General features: G+C 38.7%; 1 protein-coding gene across 4 annotated transcripts in view; it reads left to right on the top strand.

The window, feature by feature from the left end:
• SMG9 (SMG9 nonsense mediated mRNA decay factor) overlaps window positions 1–16,914 on the top strand; it is a 169,364-nt gene that overhangs the window by 37,037 nt on the left and 115,413 nt on the right. For 3 of the 4 annotated variants that reach the window (XM_053691213.1, XM_053691214.1, XM_053691212.1), the window contains exons 5-6: window positions 1,751–1,800; window positions 8,709–8,806. In XM_053691213.1, coding sequence (XP_053547188.1) covers window positions 1,751–1,800; window positions 8,709–8,806 — 148 coding nt within the window. The remainder of the gene's footprint in view (window positions 1–1,750; window positions 1,801–8,708; window positions 8,807–16,914) is intronic. The other variant, XM_053691215.1, reaches the window with a different exon arrangement.

The raw sequence follows: 16,914 nt of genomic DNA, 5'->3' as shown, positions 1-16,914 counted from the left end.
ATGTGTTCATCTTTTTATATACTTCACAGTAGGCATGGTTATCCGGATGCTTCGTTAGAATCTGAATTGAGAAGAAGGCGGCCACTCGCAGCCTTCAGCTCTTTTTGGAGTCTATTTTCCTCTTGTGAAAGTGCAACACACTAAGATCTATATTTTTATAACGAGTGGCGTGCAATTTATCGCTCCCGCTCGTGCATTAACTGCACTTTAAGCTTTTTGAGTGCATGTTAAAAGTAAAAAATTTCACACGAGGGCTAACCCGATGCACGCAAAAAGCCGACCTGATCACATTTTCTCAGGTGTGCTAACCCGACATGAAATATTAATATTTCACATTCCAATGTTCTTGAAATAGAAGACTGTTCTTTTTATCTATAAATACATATTTCTATATATCTGATGTTTTTTTTGCTAAAATATTTATATATATCTTTATATATTCCCCTATGTGAAGAGCATTGGAATTCTGAAATATTTACAGTAAATACATACTTAAACACTTTGTTAAAAATATTGCATAAATAGAATTTTACATGTTTTCATCTTTCACTTGACTGCAGAGGGCTACACTGTGTGTGTGTGTGTGTGTGTATATATATATATATATATATATATATATATATATATATATATATATATATATATACATATGTATTTATGTGTGTGTATATGTGTATATATATATATATATATATATATATATATATATATATATATATGTAATGTGTTTGTAAATACATATACCCATATAATACATACATATTTAGACGTGTATGTATCTCTAACACCTGAGACCTCATATCTTTGAGCCCTTATAACTTTTTTGTTTAATATTATTATCAGTTATTTTTTACTCTAAATATACTTTTAAATGTAATTTTTTTTTGTCTTCCATAACTCTTAACCAGAGCTCTGAAGACGCGATAACCCGACGAGCGTAAATCGTGATTGCACTCATGCATTCTCATTTACTTTCAACTTGTAATACGCACCCATTCCGACGCAGGCAAACAGCCGCGATAAACCTGATAGCATTCCACTCATAAGCTACCCCTTAGTGTGTTGCACTTTCACAATAAGGAATCACATGCGTTCGCCGCCTTCTGCATTTGAATGCTAACCAAGTATCTAAATGCCCATGTCTAAATCACAGTCCATTTTAAATACCCTGTAAATAAAAACAGTGATGGTAAAATAAAATTCAGCACAGTAACCTCCCAGCAAGTTAAACATCGATTTATAAACTATATATTCTATACTGTATTTGTAGTGACTATCTAATTTCTAAACTTATATTAAAGGAAGACTTTTACAGTAATAAGGGATTTGTAAAATGGTGAATTACAGTAAAGGAATTTAATAATGTATGAGATGGGACAGAGAATTCAATAAACCTACTTCTTTACTTTTAAAGGTTAAATTGTAGCCTAGATCATTCCACTGATTATTAACATCATCTATTTTCAAGTAGTTCTTACTTTACAGTTTAGTAAATTTACGCATTTCTGATGTACCGTTTTACATTTAGTGAAGAAAAACGGAACCTTTTGTAATGCTCACAATTTATGTTCCCCACAATGATCTGGGAAAACACTTTTGCATTGCCTTTAAAACTGTTTTAAACACTATCTTTTTTATAATTATTAAAAATGTTATAAATGCATCATTATTCCTGCTTAAAAATAGAATATTGTGTAGAGACAACCCTATTGAAACTTCACCATATAGTGATAATTTTTCTTTAAAATAGGAATGACAGAACAGGGTTCTCTAATTCTGATCTGCAAGGGCAGCAATCAGGTGAGATCTAAAGGTTTTTATACTTATTGACTTATCTCTTCTTGAAAGGGTAGTAAATGTATATATAGTTTGTTTGCCTTAAAACTGTTTAATTGCTCTTTAAAGGGACAGTCTAGTCAAAATTAAACTTTCATGATTCAGATAGGGCATGCAATTTTTAACAACTTTCCAATGTACTTTTATAATCAAATTTTCTTTGATCTCTTGATATTCCTTGTTGAAAGCTAAACTTAGGAAGGCTCATATGCTAATTTTTAAGTTTTTGAAGGCCGCTTCTTATCTCAGTGCATTTTGACAGTTTTTCACAGCTAGACAGCGCTAGTTAATGTGTTCCCTATAGTTAATATAGTGCTCACTCCCGTGGAGTTATTTATGAGTGAGCACTGATTGGCTAAAAAGCAAATCTGTCAAAAGAGCTGAAATAAGGGGGCAGTCTGCAGTGACTTAGATACAAGGTAATCACAGAGGTCAAAAGTGTATTAATATAACTGTGTTGGTTATGCAAAACTGGTGAATGGGTAATAAAGGGATTATATACTGTATATATTTTTAAACAATAGAAATTCTTGAGTAGGCTGTCCCTTTAAGTCAAATTCAGAATCACTGGGAATTTTTCCTTTAATTTTCACTGCAAGAAGGGTCGCCCAGCTGCCTACGTGCTTACAGAGAAGGTGACTTCCTGCCGCAATTTACTTGTTGTAGCATGCACACGAGTGGAAGCTTACTTCAGAGCTACTACACTGCAACAAGGGCACAGGCTATAGCAAGGGAATTAAGGTGGGTGGTCACCTTCAGGTTGGCTCTTCTGCCTGTGGCAAATTAGAAAATAAATGCATGGTGTGACAAGTGTACCCTTCTTGTAGTGAAAATAAAAACTACATTTCACATTTAAAGGGACACTAAAGTCAAAATGAAATTGTCAGAATTCAGATAGAGCACGCCATTAAAAACAAAAAAACTTTCTAATTTACTCACATTATCAAATTATGCTCAGTCTCTCTTATGCACAATTTGAGGCACCAGTTCCCACTGAGCATGTGCAAAGGTTCTGTGTATACATATGAGTCTGTAATTGGCTGATGGCTGTCACACGATACAGTGGACTTAGAAATAGTAGAAATCTTTGATAATCTACTGCTAATTTGAAATTCACATTAAAAGGACATTAACCCCTTAAAGGGACACTGAACCCAAATTTTTTAATTCATGATTCCGTTAGAGCACAACATTTTAAGTAACTTTCTAATTTACTCCTATTATCAATTTTTCATCATTCTCTTGCTATCTTTATTTTAAAAGCAGGAATGTAAATCTTAGCAGCCAGCCCATTTAAGGTTCTGCACCATGGATAGTGCTTGCTTATTGAAGGCTTGCATTTACCCACCAATAAGCAAGCATAACCCAGGTTCTCAACCAAAAATGGTCCGGCTCCTATGCTTCACATTCCTGCTTTTTAAATAAAGATAGCAAGAGAATGAAGAAAAAATGTTAATAGGAGTAAATTAGAAAGTTGCTTAAAATTGCATGCTCTATCTGAATCATGAAATAAAAAATTTGGGTTCAGTGTCCCTTTAAGGACCGGGCATTTCAGACTAAAGCTTACCCAAAAGACCAGAGCATTTTTAGCATTTTTGCCATCACAACATTTAAACAGAAATAGAGCCTCTTTTATATTTACCTATCAAAACTATATATATATATTTTTTAGTAGACAACCAAAAGTATTGATCTAGGCCCATTTTGGTATATTTCATGCCACCATTTCACCTTCAAATGCAATCAAATAAAAAAAAATGTTACATTTTTCACAAACTTTAGGTTTCTCACTGAAATTATTTACAAACAGCTTGTGCAATCATGGCACAAATGGTTGTAAAAGCTTCTCTGGGATCCCCTTTGTTTAGAAATAAGACAAATATGACTTTGCCATTGCTTTTTGGTAATAAGAAGGCCGCTAATTGCAGCTGCGCACCACACTTCTATTATTAGAAGCAGTGAAGGGGTTAATCGGGTAGTTTGTATGGTTAATTTTAGCTTTAGTGTAGAGATTACCCTCCCACTTGATACTTCCCACTCCCTTTTCCCTAATTGATCCCTCTCAAACAGTTCTCATCCTTCCCCCATCCCTAATTGTCACTCCCATCTTAAGAACTGGCAGAAAGTCTGATATTGTCTGTAGTGTAGGATCCCCCCACCCAAACAGCTCTCTAAACTTAGGTTACCTTCTTAGGTTACCTGCTGTGGTCAATTAGGGACAGTTACAAATAGATCACTAGAGTGTGCAACCAATGGCTGTGTAGAATATAACAGTGTTCTGCACTTCCATTTCTAACAGGACCCGAAAAGCTCACAATTTCAGAGTTGAATTACAGGAAAAGGGGATAAAATAAATATTAAAAGTATATTGCAGAGTTTTTTCTTATATAAAATTTTACATTTTTATATTACCTTCACAAAGTGTTTAATGTCCCTTTTTTTTTTTTAAATTTTTTATTGAGGCATTGAAAATTAACAACATAAAGAATATATCCAGTCACAGAACAGTAGATACAGAAAAAAACCTTATACATTTCACATATGAAGAGTAAACAAGAGTTAATTAAGACATTGGTGTGCTAGAATAGTATTTGTTATCACAGCGTCCCATCCATAGTAGTGCCATACATGTATGGAAGTTGGGATCAGTGGCATGAGATAAATAGCTAGGTCAGAAACAGAAAAATAAGGGTGAACATAAGTTATAATACTACTATTGTGATCTCTGATATGAAATGTAAAACTATAAATAAAAAAAAAACATGTGTGACTGGAACATATATAGATGCCTCATTTTTTTATTTTTTTTTTGTAACTGAAAACTAATGGTCCCTACTCTGCAATAAAGGCGTTCTAGAGATTAAATAAGAGTAAGAGGTAGGGAGTTGGCTGTTGTCAGGCCTCCCATAGGCCTGTATATAAGGGGGGGGGAGCAGCGGACCAAAGACGCTTATAATAAAGGGAAGATGGGAGGGCGGAGCCAATCAATACGTTATAAAGGTGTAGGCTAGAGGGCTATTTAATTATATGAGGTGGGGGATTAAAAGGAGGATGAAAATACTCATGGCAGATAAATTATAGAGAAGTGGTATGTATACTATAGAATATGTGTAATTCAAAGTTACTAACTAAGCTAATGTTAAAATAAAAGAATATGGTTTCACTAGGAGCTGAGGTCAGCACATTTTGAGACCCTGACATATGGACAAAAATCAAGCTTATTAAACTATATAGTAACAGGTGATGAGCATAAAAATAAAAACAAGGGTATATATACTAGCTAAAGAGAGTAGGGTGTTGCACCTCCAATAAGGTAAATACTAGTTTCAGGAGCTTAAATATTAGTATGGTACCTAGGTAAATTGTATGCAGGGGCCAAAAATGCGTATAAGAGTAGAATAGTGTGAAGAATATTTAGGGGAGATGTTAGTCGGAGGACAATCTTCCTGGGGCTATATACGTTATAGAGGTGAAGGCTAAAGGGCTATTTAATTATATGAGGAGGGGGACTCAAAGAAGGAGGATGAAAATACTCATTGCATATAAAAGTGGAATAGTGTGAAGAATATGCGGGGGAGATGTTAGTCGGAGGACAATCTTCCTGGAGCTATACTTCCACTAGCCTAAGGCCATAGCAATGGCATATAATGTGATAAGATAGCTAGCTAACAGACAAACTCAATATGTAACAATAAATAAGGAGGATTGTGAGCAGGTTTATCATGACATAACTATGAGGCCCAAATAACAAAATTTAAATATTCAAGTTATGTGAACTTCAAAAACATAAAACAATAAGAATGAGTAAGCTTGCATATGATAAGTAATAAGGTGGGATAGTTGTTTGTATCTATATTGCTAGTACAGGCTAGTATCTTACCTAGGCATAATAGTCTGGGTTATAAAGTAGTAGAGTTTGTACTGTACCGTAGAGCTAGTTCTGCTGAGGATATTATAAAACAGTAGATCCCCACTAACAAGAGCCAATGAGAGAAACAAGCATAAACATTATATTACCCCATCAAACCTTCCTGCAGAGCCCAGTAAAGCAAGGGTTCATCTTAGAATAAGATATAATGTTAACTGGGTCTATCTCCAACATAGAGAAAAAAAAAACAAAGAAAAAAAAAAAAAACAAGCCCAGCAAGAGTATCATAAACAAAACCACATCATCCTCAAACATCAATTAGAGATGAATAAATATTAATAACTGAGTTGATTATCTAAGGACTCTACATGGAGGTCTCACAGCTAGTACAGGGTGAGACTTTCTGAAGTTGCATAAAAAAAAATTAGACAGATAGACTGCCATACTCAATATTTGCCATCCGATATAAAAATGTATAATAGTGGGCTATTCTATAATCCCAAATACTAAGCTGAAACTATAGGGTTTAAGCATTTAAATTCTACCCTATGTTAGGTGAGTAAAGCATAAATAAAAAAAAACAATATTCTCAATATACATTCCTGAACTATAATATTTAAGTAAACAGTGGAGACTTTAGAGATCTATAAACGCCAAGAGGTCCTCAGTCTCAAATATAACATGTAGGGCAGTAAAAACAGTAGGCCATAAAGTCTCTCAGTTCAATACAAAATAGATGGACAACGTAAGCTTACAGTTCAAATATGTAAAAAATGTAACTAAAGAAATAAAATGGAACTGAGAATTTGGGCGGTATATTAACACAGTTAACATTTATGTGACAAGATTAGGAGTTTAGAACAAGGCAGTTTGTAAATCTTGGGTAGCGGGGAGTATAATGTTCAGAATGGTGAAAGCTTCTCAGGGAGATCTCAAAGGTTAAGACACCAGGTAGAGCCGAGTGTATGCAGTTAGTGTCCCTATTTCATACCAAAGTGTCGAGCCAGCAGATCATCAGTGCGATGTGGGGAGCTGCATGAGACACTGGGACATTACCCAATTCCCCTTCTACAATCGGTGCTGTAAACATTAAATGTACCCCATGCTGGGAAAGAAGTAACAACCGCCTCTGTAGTAAGATTAAGAGCTCCGGGTGGAAGAGGCAACACGTTAACATTGAGACAGGAGGCACTAAGTGTCATCAGAAGCGCTGCCACTTTCCACTTAGCAGGACGTAAGTTGGGAGCCGCCAGCAGGTCCGAGTTGGCTGTCAGATCCTTAGTTTCGATTTGGATCCTCTTGCCCCGTGGGCCGGCCGCATCCCCTGGGGCCCGAGCGGTTAGAGCATTCATAGGATCTGCAAGTTGAAATGGCTCCGGTGTTTGCGCTGCAGGGGCCGTTTCTTTCTCCTGCTTCCGAACAGCCGGTCTCATCTCAGTAATTTTGTTGTGCGCGATTGGTACAGGGTTAGTGCGTCTGGTCTCCTGTTTTGGTAGATAAGCTAAGAGCATTAGTATGTCTTCAGTCATACTCTGAAAATGCTCATCCAACAGTCGATGAATGTGTTGCTCCCAAGCCTCCAGAGCCTCCATGTTGGTCGAGTCAGGGAAGGGTATATGATATGCGGCAGCTCCACGTGGTATGTCTAAAGAGGAAATATTAATGAAATATCCTCAGAACGGTCCTCTTCTCTCCACCTGTAACTCGAACTGGCCAGTATTTGTGTTTTAAGAGATAATAATAAAAGTTCAGGCTTATTAAATATAAATTATTCACTATATTAATAGAAAAAAGCCCGGAGCTGTACAGGAACACGTCTGGCTGTGTTGGTAGTTGGCTCCGCCCCCCTAATGTCCCTTTTTTAAAAGTGCTATTACATTCTCTCTTTATTGTGCATTTGTGGATTATGCAATTCTACTCCATGTAAGTGATTCTGAATATGATATTTAGAGCCATTGAATAGTTCTACACAAACACTAACTATATATAGGGGGGATCATGTTTACTTCCCTTTAAGCCAATAAGTTCCAAAAGCTTGAGATGTTTGTGAACTTGGTCAGTTGATGTAAAACATGTTCCTTACTGTTGCTTACCACTACTAATTTTGGCATTAGAAAAGGGACTGGTCACCCATCAGTTTAGAAAACTGCCTAAGTTTAAACAAATCTCTTCCATCTGTCTTGGCTGATTAAAAAGATTTATTTTGACAATGCATTATCTCTCTTCTACCTTTTATTTATTTATTATTATATTTATTTTGTTTTATGGGGTGCACATTGAAATCAATGAGTTGTCAAATTCATGGGGACAGCCTCTGTATGCAGTCATTAGTGTGTGGTAGAGAGCCATGATCAGTCAGTGATATAGAGCAGTGTTTCTCAACTAAGTAAATAATCAACTGATGGGTGAGAACAGGTTGGTTACCATGGTTACTGATCAGTTGATTATATCACCTGTGCTCTAGTTCAGCTATAATGAAAACCTGGACTGATGGTGGTACTTCAGGACCGCTGTTAAGAAACACTGATATAGAGCACCAATTATATTTATTGATCTTCTGTGCCAGTGATATTTCATTTAAAAGAGCCTTGTCGCTATAAGATGGCTACAAATCTGCATAACAGAAATTCAGCTATTTTATTTACATCACTTACTTTGGGTGGTTTCTGCTATTTTCACCTAAAAAGTTGGAAGACTTTTTCTTTGATCATAAAATGTTTTTTTTTTTTTTTTTATATACATACAAATTTATTTTAAAAACACATTTTTGATGTTCTTTAGTATAAGCATTTGAGACCATCAGAGTCTTTGTGCTGCAAAATGAAGTGCGTCATGATCAAAGTAAAAATGTCTTTGTACGTAAATAGTGAATTTCTATAAGGTATCATTTTCTGCACCTAATAATAATCAATTTTGTTAATGACACTTTCATTTTATATAGATGTTACTAGCTGATTTTGTTTGCTTCTTAATGGTTTTACTTACATTTCCTTTACATTTCCAGCTGTGGTCGGACAGGCAAAGTTGCTGCCCCCTCAGAAAATGAAGCACAGCATCAAATTAGTTGACGAATATATGAATTGGTGTGACAGTGCCATTGAGGTATGTATTTCTATTCTTTAATTGGGTAAAAGTTTCTCTCATGTTAAAAGCGTGACAGAAATTACATTTCACTTGTAGAAGAGAATAATTAATTGCTAAATCAAAAATGTTAATCAGTATCATCATCTGTTTGTTCAATAATCTTTATAGATTAAATTATATTAAAGTGAAAGTAAATCCTAGCATTTTACAAATGCTAGGATTGACTATTGAAACAAATAAAGGGCACTTTCATTCATGAAGTATAAGATACTTCATGTAAAAAGCTCCTTTATTTGATTCAATCGATCACTGTTTTTTGCTGCTACAGCAGCCCACGGCTAAAAAATTTTTTGGCTAAGAGGTGACATTTTCACCTCTTAGCCAATAGCAGTGCGGTAAATCCTGCTTGGCACCCATGGCAGTTGGATTTACCGCACTGCTATTGGCTAAGAGGTGAAAACGTCACCTCTTAGCCAATTTTTTTTTTTTAGCCGTGCTCTGCTGTAGGAGCTAAGAGCAGCGATCGATTGAATCAAATAATGGAGCTTTCTTCATAAAGTATCTTATACTTCATGAATAAAAGTGCCCTTTATTTGTTTCAATAGTAAATCCTAGCGTTTGTAAAACGCTAGGATTTACTTTCACTTTAACGCATGTAACTAATTAGAATGCTCACCTCTTGCCCAAAAAAACCTTTTTCTTTTTTAAGACACGATGAGTCCACTGATAATCTTAATTACTAATGGGATATTCACCTCCTGGTCAGCAGGAGAAGACAAAGAGCACCACAGCAGAGCTGTTAAATAGCTCCTCCCTTCCCTCCCACTCCAGTCATTCTTTTTGCCTATGTTAGTGATAGGAAGAGGTAAAGTGAGGTGTTAGATTAGATTCTTCAATCAAGAGTTTATTATTTTTAAAGTAGTGCCAGATAGTGCTGCTTTGTTCTAGGGTATAGCCTTAGTCCATATCAGTCTCTTCAGTAGAGCTTCTGGTGGCTTTAGAGCAATGGGAACTTGTGGGACATAATTCTCACTGCGCCTCCCATGTATTTGTTTGCTGCCCTTACCAAGAAAATCTGAGGGATATTACTCAGAACTTTTAGTTTTAAATTACAGGTCCATGTGAGGGAGAGGACCTAGCAAACCTGGGAACTGCCTTACTGTCCGGCAGGAGATAATGAGGTAAGTGCTAACTTTATTCTGGGGGTGAAGTAAGGAAGACTCATAAGAAAGTTGGGCACTTCATTTTTATTTATTCCTCATTGGATTTAGCCTTATCAGAGACTTACAGATAGATTCCCTCAGAGTTTTAGGGAACACTTTGGGACAGTTAAACGCAGGCACTGGGGCTTGATGTATGGGACTTGTGAGATTGCCATTCAGTCATAACAAAGCCATCACTGCGGATCTATACATCAGATAAAAAAGCTCAGTGTGAGGCAATACATGTGACTTGTATTATTATATCCCGTCTGTTTAATAATAGCCGACCGGGAGATCTCATATTGCAACAATTGTTGTTTTGCCATAATAGTTGAGCGGTATTTAAGAATAAGCTCAGTGTGAACCAATGCATGGGACTTACGTTCTTATTTCCTGGCGATTTAATAGTAGCCGACCGGGAGATCTCTTATGGCAATAATTAATGTGCTTTGCTTGAACAAGTTCAGTGTAAACACGTGTTGATACACAACTAGTTTAGCCTTGTAAAGCGACTGCATGATTTGTTGGTTTATTGTTCTCGGACTAGAAGTTGTTCAGTCCGTTATTATACTCCAGAAGTCTATTTTTTCAAAGTAAGAGATGGCGACCGGGAGAGGATTTTGTTAAATCCCACGATGGGCGGAGTTATGTGTGGTGCCAATTTAGTGCGCCCCTCTTTGTTTATTCTTCCTGGTATCGGAAGATTTAGTGGAGAGTGTTTCTCTCGTTAAGGTGTCAGTATTGCACCGGACTGTGTTTCAAAAGGGTTTAGTCCGCAATATCTAACCTTTTTTTCTGCAGAAATAAAATTAAAGTTACTTTTAAAATTAAAAGAGACAGTAACGTTTTTTTGGGGTTCCTTTTATTAAATGAATTTTAGCTGTTTTTTTTTTTTGCTTAATTCAGCCCTGTATCTTAAAATGGAACAAGTGCACATATAAAATAAAATTACTTTAATATTAAAGAGACAGTAACGTTTTTTGGGGGTTATTTTTATAAATAACTTTCAGCTGTTTATTGCTTAATTCAGCCCTGTATCTTAAAATGGAACAAGTGCACAAATAAGATAAAGTTACTTTTAAAATTTAAAGAGGCAGTAATCTTTTTTGGGGGTTACTTTTATTAATTTAATTTCAGCTGTTTATTGCTTAATTCAGCCTTGTATCTTAAAATGGAACAAGTGCAGACATACCATAAAGTTACTTTTAAAATTTAAAGAGACAGTAACGTTTTTTTATGTGTCCATTTTTATTAAAAGATTTCACTCTTTTTCTGAACCTTCTCCTTTTAAGGTGTTTGCTGTTAAGGAGTCTGTTGACAATGATCATTTCTTTTACAAGATATGACGAGTCCACGGATTTCATCCTTATGGGATATCGCCTCCTGGTCAGCAGGAGGAGGCAAAGAGCTCCACAGCAGAGCTGCATAAATAGCTCCTCCCTTCCCCCCCCAACCCAGTCATTCTCTTTGCATGTGTTAGTGATAGGAGTGAGGTAAAGTGAGGTGTTAGTTTAGATTCTGCAATCAAGAGTTTTTTATTTTTAAATAGTACCAAAGTGTGCTATTTAATCACAGGGCAGCTTCTGGATAGTCTTTTTGGACTATGGGAACTGGTGGATTTTTGTCTCCACTGCGCCTCCCATGATTGTGCTGCTTTTTCTGTATATGGTCTTTAAGGTTGTGACTAAGACCCTTCTGCCTTCACAGGACCTCAGGAGGAACAGTGGACCTCTTGACACTGTGAAATTGTCATGCTGTTCCTCAGCATGGAGGTAAGTGCATTTTTTTTTATTCTGGGGCGCTGCAGCTTATCTCAGAACAACTGTACTTGCACTGTTATATTGGGGGCTAGACGTTGGGGCTTTCCTTTAACAGAGGGTGTAATACTCAGACATTCTGACATTCTAGTAGTCTAGAAGCGCTGGGACATATGTAGAACACCAATATTGTTTTATTTAACCAGACATTCTGGCATGGTATTAATTGGCCTAGAAGCGCTGGGAACTTTTGTGTGGGTATGCACTATAATGGGCTGGCTGACGCTGGGGATAGTTACGGAGGCTATATGTTTTTCACTGAAGCTCCGGTACATGGCGGTATTTGATGTGATTGACAAGGGCTATTTTGGTTGTTACGCCCACAAAAGACGGGGCTTAGTGTTTTGCGCGCTTTACAGCGCAGTTCCTAATTGCAGTTCCGGTTAGTAACATCTCCTCACGGCTCCTACGTCTGCTTGTGGTGATATTTACAAGCAGCTTTAGGCGCGCCGTGCTTGAGGAGTTAAGTGGGGTCACGTGGAGGCAGGTAGGAGCCGCTGCGGTGAGGTGACTGTGTAATTTTTCAAAGGTGTGCCAGTGTATTATTTTCAGGCACTCGTGCAGGGAGTGTGATATATGCTCTTTGTCATATATATAAAGTTTTAATTCAGATAGCCTTCCTTAAAGATACAGTACTCCGCAGTTTTTTATTGTTAGACTGATTTTTGCAAGACATCTTATCAGTGATTGTGACCAAGATTGCTTTTGTTTAGGTTATCATGGATGACCTTGAACAAAGTACATGCCCTATGTGTTTGGATGCCATTGTGGAACCCCCTGTTACACTTTGTCCCCCATATATTGAGAGGGCTTTACAGTGTAAAGAGCAAATTTTCTTTAATAAAGATATGTCTAATGAATGTCCTCAGACTGATGAGATTGAGGGTATGCCGCATCTTTCTCCCCAAGCGTCACACCCTTTAATGCCCGCACAAGTGCCGCCATGTTCTTCAACGGCGTCTGCGTCATTTACTCTGCAGGATATGGCTGCCGTCATGTCATCCACTCTTAGATGTTTTATCTAAGTTGCCAGTGCTACAAGGCAAACGCAGCAGGACAGAGGCCCACGTGGTCCCTGCAACGTCTGATTCTTTAATAGCTATCTCCGATATACCTTCCCAGGGCTCTGAATTGGGGGGTAGGGAGGCCCTGTCTGAGGGGGAACTGTCTGATTCAGGAAGTGCAGTACCCCAGACAGATTCGGACGTCATGTCCTTCAGATTTAAACTTGAACACCTCCCCTTTTTGCTACGAGATGTTTTGCTGACTCTGGACGACTGTGACTCTATTGTGGTTCCGCCAGAGAAATTGAGTAAGATGGACAAATACTTAGCGGTCCCTTCTTATTCCGATGTGTTTCCGGTTCCTAAGAGATTTTCGGAAATTATTACAAGGGAATGGGAGAGACCGGGTATTCCGTTCTCCCCTTCCCCTATTTTTAGGAAAATGTACCCTATAGCTGACACCGTTCGGGACTCTTGGCAGACGGTCCCTAAGGTGGAGGGAGCTATCTCTAGCCTGGCTAAGCGTATGACTATCCCTATTGAGGACAGTTGTGCTTTCAAAGACCCTATGGATAAAAAGTTGGAGGGTCTTCTAAAGAAGCTATATATTCATCAAGGGTTTCTTTTACAACCGACGGCCTGCATTGTAACAGTCACAACTGAGACTGCCTTTTGGTTTGACGCTCTAGAAGAGTCCCTTAAGACTGAGACTCCTTTAGAAGAAATAATAGATAGAATTAAGGCCCTTAAGATGGCTAATTCTTGTATTACGGATGCCGCCTTTCAGATCGCCAAATTGGCGGCTAAGATTTCAGGATTTTCCATTTTAGCGCGCAGAGCCTTATGGTTAAAATCTTGGTCTGCGGATGTGTCCTCTAAATCAAAGCTCTTGGCGATTCCTTTCAAGGGTAAGACCCTGTTTGGGCCTGACTTGAAGGAGATCATTTCTGACATTACAGGAGGTAAGAGTCACCTCCTTCCTCAGGACAAAACAGCTAAACAAAGGGAACGACAGAATAATTTACGTTCCTTTCGAAACTTTAAGGGAATCCCCTCTTCCGCTAAACAGGAAGGGAATTATTCTCAAGCCAAACCCAAACCCACCTGGAAACCTAACCAGGGTTGGAACAAGGGTAAACAACCCAAGAAACCTGCCGCTGCTACCAAGACAGCATGAAGGGGCGGCCCCCGATCCGGGACCGGATTTAGTAGGGGGCAGACTTTCTCTCTTTGTCCAGGCTTGGTTGAGAGACGTTCAGGATCTCTGGACACTAGAAATCGTGTCTCAAGGGTATCAGTTGGAGTTCAAAAATTCCTTCCCAAGGGGAAGGTTTCTTCTTTCACGATTGTCTGTAGACCAGATAAAAAGAGAGGTGTTCTTATGTTGTGTAGAAGACCTCTCCACCATGGGAGTAATTTGTCCCATTCCAATACAGGAACAGGGACAGGGATTTTACTCAAAGAGGGAATGTTCCAACCCATTTTAGATCTCAAGAGTCTAAACAAGTTTCTCAGAGTTCCATCTTTCAAGATGGAGACTATTCAAACAAATCTTCCATTTATCCAGGAGGGTCAATATATGACTACCGTGGACTTAAAGGATGCATATCTTCATATTCCTATCCACAAAGATCATCACCAGTTCCTAAGGTTTGACTTCCTGGACAAACATTTTCAGTTTGTGGCTCTTCCCTTTGGCCTGGCCACGGCACCCAGGATCTTCACAAAGGTTCTAGGGTCTTTGTTAGTAGTTTTCAGACCGCGGGGCATTGCAGTGGCGCCTTATCTGGATGATATTCTAATCCAGGCGTCGTCTTGCCAACTGACAAAGTCTCATACCGACATGGTTCTGTCCTTTCTAAGGACTCACGGGTGGAAGGTGAATCTAGAAAAGAGTTCACTAATTCCACAGACAAGGGTTCCGTTCCTGGGAACTCTAATAGATTCTATATCCATGAAAATCTTCTTGATGGAAGTCAGAAAGTTAAAGATTCTGAATACATGTCGAGCCCTTCAATCCAATCCTCGGCCATCAGTGGCTCAGTGCATGGAGGTAATTGGATTGATGGTGGGAGCAATGGACATCATTCCGTTTGCTCGTTTTCATCTCAGAACTCTACAACTGAGCATGCTCAGACAGTGGAATGGAGATTATGCAAATGTGTCTCCTCAGATAGATCTAGATCAGGAGACAAGAGATTCTCTTCTTTTGTGGTTGTCACAGGATCATCTGTCCCAAGGGACGTGCTTCCGCATACCCTCCTGGGTGATAGTGACAACGGACGCCAGTCTTCTAGGATGGAGTGCAGTCTGGAATTCCCTGAAGGCTCAGGGTGTGTGGACTCGGTCGGAGTCTCTACTTTCGATCAATATTCTGGAATTAAGAGCAATATTCTGGAATTAAGAGCAATATTCAATGCGCTTCAGTCTTGGCCTCAGTTGGCTTCGGCCGAATTCATCCGTTTTCAGTCGGACAACATCACGACTGTGGCTTACATCAATCAGCAGGGAGGAACAAGGAGTTCCTTGGCGATGACAGAAGTATCCAAGATAATTTGGTGGGCAGAGGCTCACTCTTGTTATCTGTCAGCAATCTACATCCCAGGAGTAGACAAATGGGAAGCAGATTTTTTTTCAGCAGACGTTTCATCCGGGGGAGTGGGAACTCCACCCGGAGATCTTTGCCACCCTGATTCTCAGATGGGGCAGACCGGAGCTGGATCTTATGGCATCTTGACAGAATGCTAAACTCCCGAGATACGGCTCCAAGTCCAGGGATCCTCAGGCCGAACTGATAGATGCCTTGGTCGTTCAACCTAGCCTATGTGTTTCCTCCATTTGCTCTCCTTCCCCGGGTGATTGCTTGAGTCAAACAGGAGAAGGCTTCGGTGATTCTCATCGCTCCTGCGTGGCCTCGCAGGATTTGGTATGCCGATCTGATGGACATGTCATCTCTGTCACCGTGGAAGCTTCCATTGAGGCAGGACCTTCTCATTCAGGGACCCTTCCATCATTCGAATCTAATTTCTCTGCAGCTAACTGCTTGGAGATTGAACACTTTATTTTATCTAAGCAAGGGTTCTCTGATTTCGGTCATTGATACCTTGATTCAGGCACGCAAGCCTGTTACTTTAAAGATTTACCATAAGATATGGCGTAAATATCTTTATTGGTGCGAATCCAAGGGCTACTCATGGAGTAGGGTTAGGATTCCCAGGATTTTATCTTTTCTCCAAGAAGGATTGGAGAAAGGGTTGTCAGCAAGTTCCTTAAAAGGACAGATTTCTGCTTTGTCTATTTTGCTACACAAGCGTCTGGCAGATGTTCCAGATGTTCAATCTTTTTGTCAGGCCCTGACTACAATCAGATCTGTGTTTAGACCAATTGCTCCTCCTTGGAGCTTGAATTTAGTTCTTAATGTTCTTCAAGGGGTTCCGTTTGAACCTATGCATTCCATAGATATTAAGTTATTATCTTGGAAAGTTTTATTTCTGGTTGCTATTTCTTCTCCTTGCAGAGTTTCTGAGCTTTCGGCATTACAATGTGATTCTCCTTATCTTATTTTCCATTCGGATAAGGTGGTGTTATGTACCAAACCTGGTTTTCTTCCTAAGGTTGTTTCTAACAAGAATATTAATCAGGAAATTGTTGTTCCTTCCTTGTGTCCTAACCCTTCTTCAAAGATGGAGCGTCTGTTACATAATTTGGACGTAGTCCGTGCCTTGAAGTTCTACTTGCAGGCGACTAAGGATTTTCATCAAACATCTTCATTATTTGTTGTTTTTGCTGGGAAACGTAGGGGTCAGAAAGCTACGGCTACCTCTTTCTTTTTGGCTGAAGAGTATTATCCGTGTTGCATATGAGACTGCTGCTGGACAGCAGCCTCCAGAACGAATTACGGCTCATTCTACTAAGGCTGCAACTTGGTCGTCTCTTCACACTTTTTCCAAATTTTACAAATTTTATACTTTTGCCTCGTCTGAGGCTGTTTTTGGGAGAAAGGTTCTTCAAGCAGTGGTGCCTTCCATTTAGGTTCCTGTCTTGTCCCTCCCTTTCATCCGTGTCCTATAGCTTTGCTATTGTATCCCATAAGTAAGGATGAA

This window comes from Bombina bombina, chromosome 8 (genome assembly GCF_027579735.1).
Source record: "Bombina bombina isolate aBomBom1 chromosome 8, aBomBom1.pri, whole genome shotgun sequence".
Lineage (NCBI taxonomy): Eukaryota > Metazoa > Chordata > Amphibia > Anura > Bombinatoridae > Bombina > Bombina bombina.
This window is presented reverse-complemented; position numbering and strand designations above follow the sequence as displayed.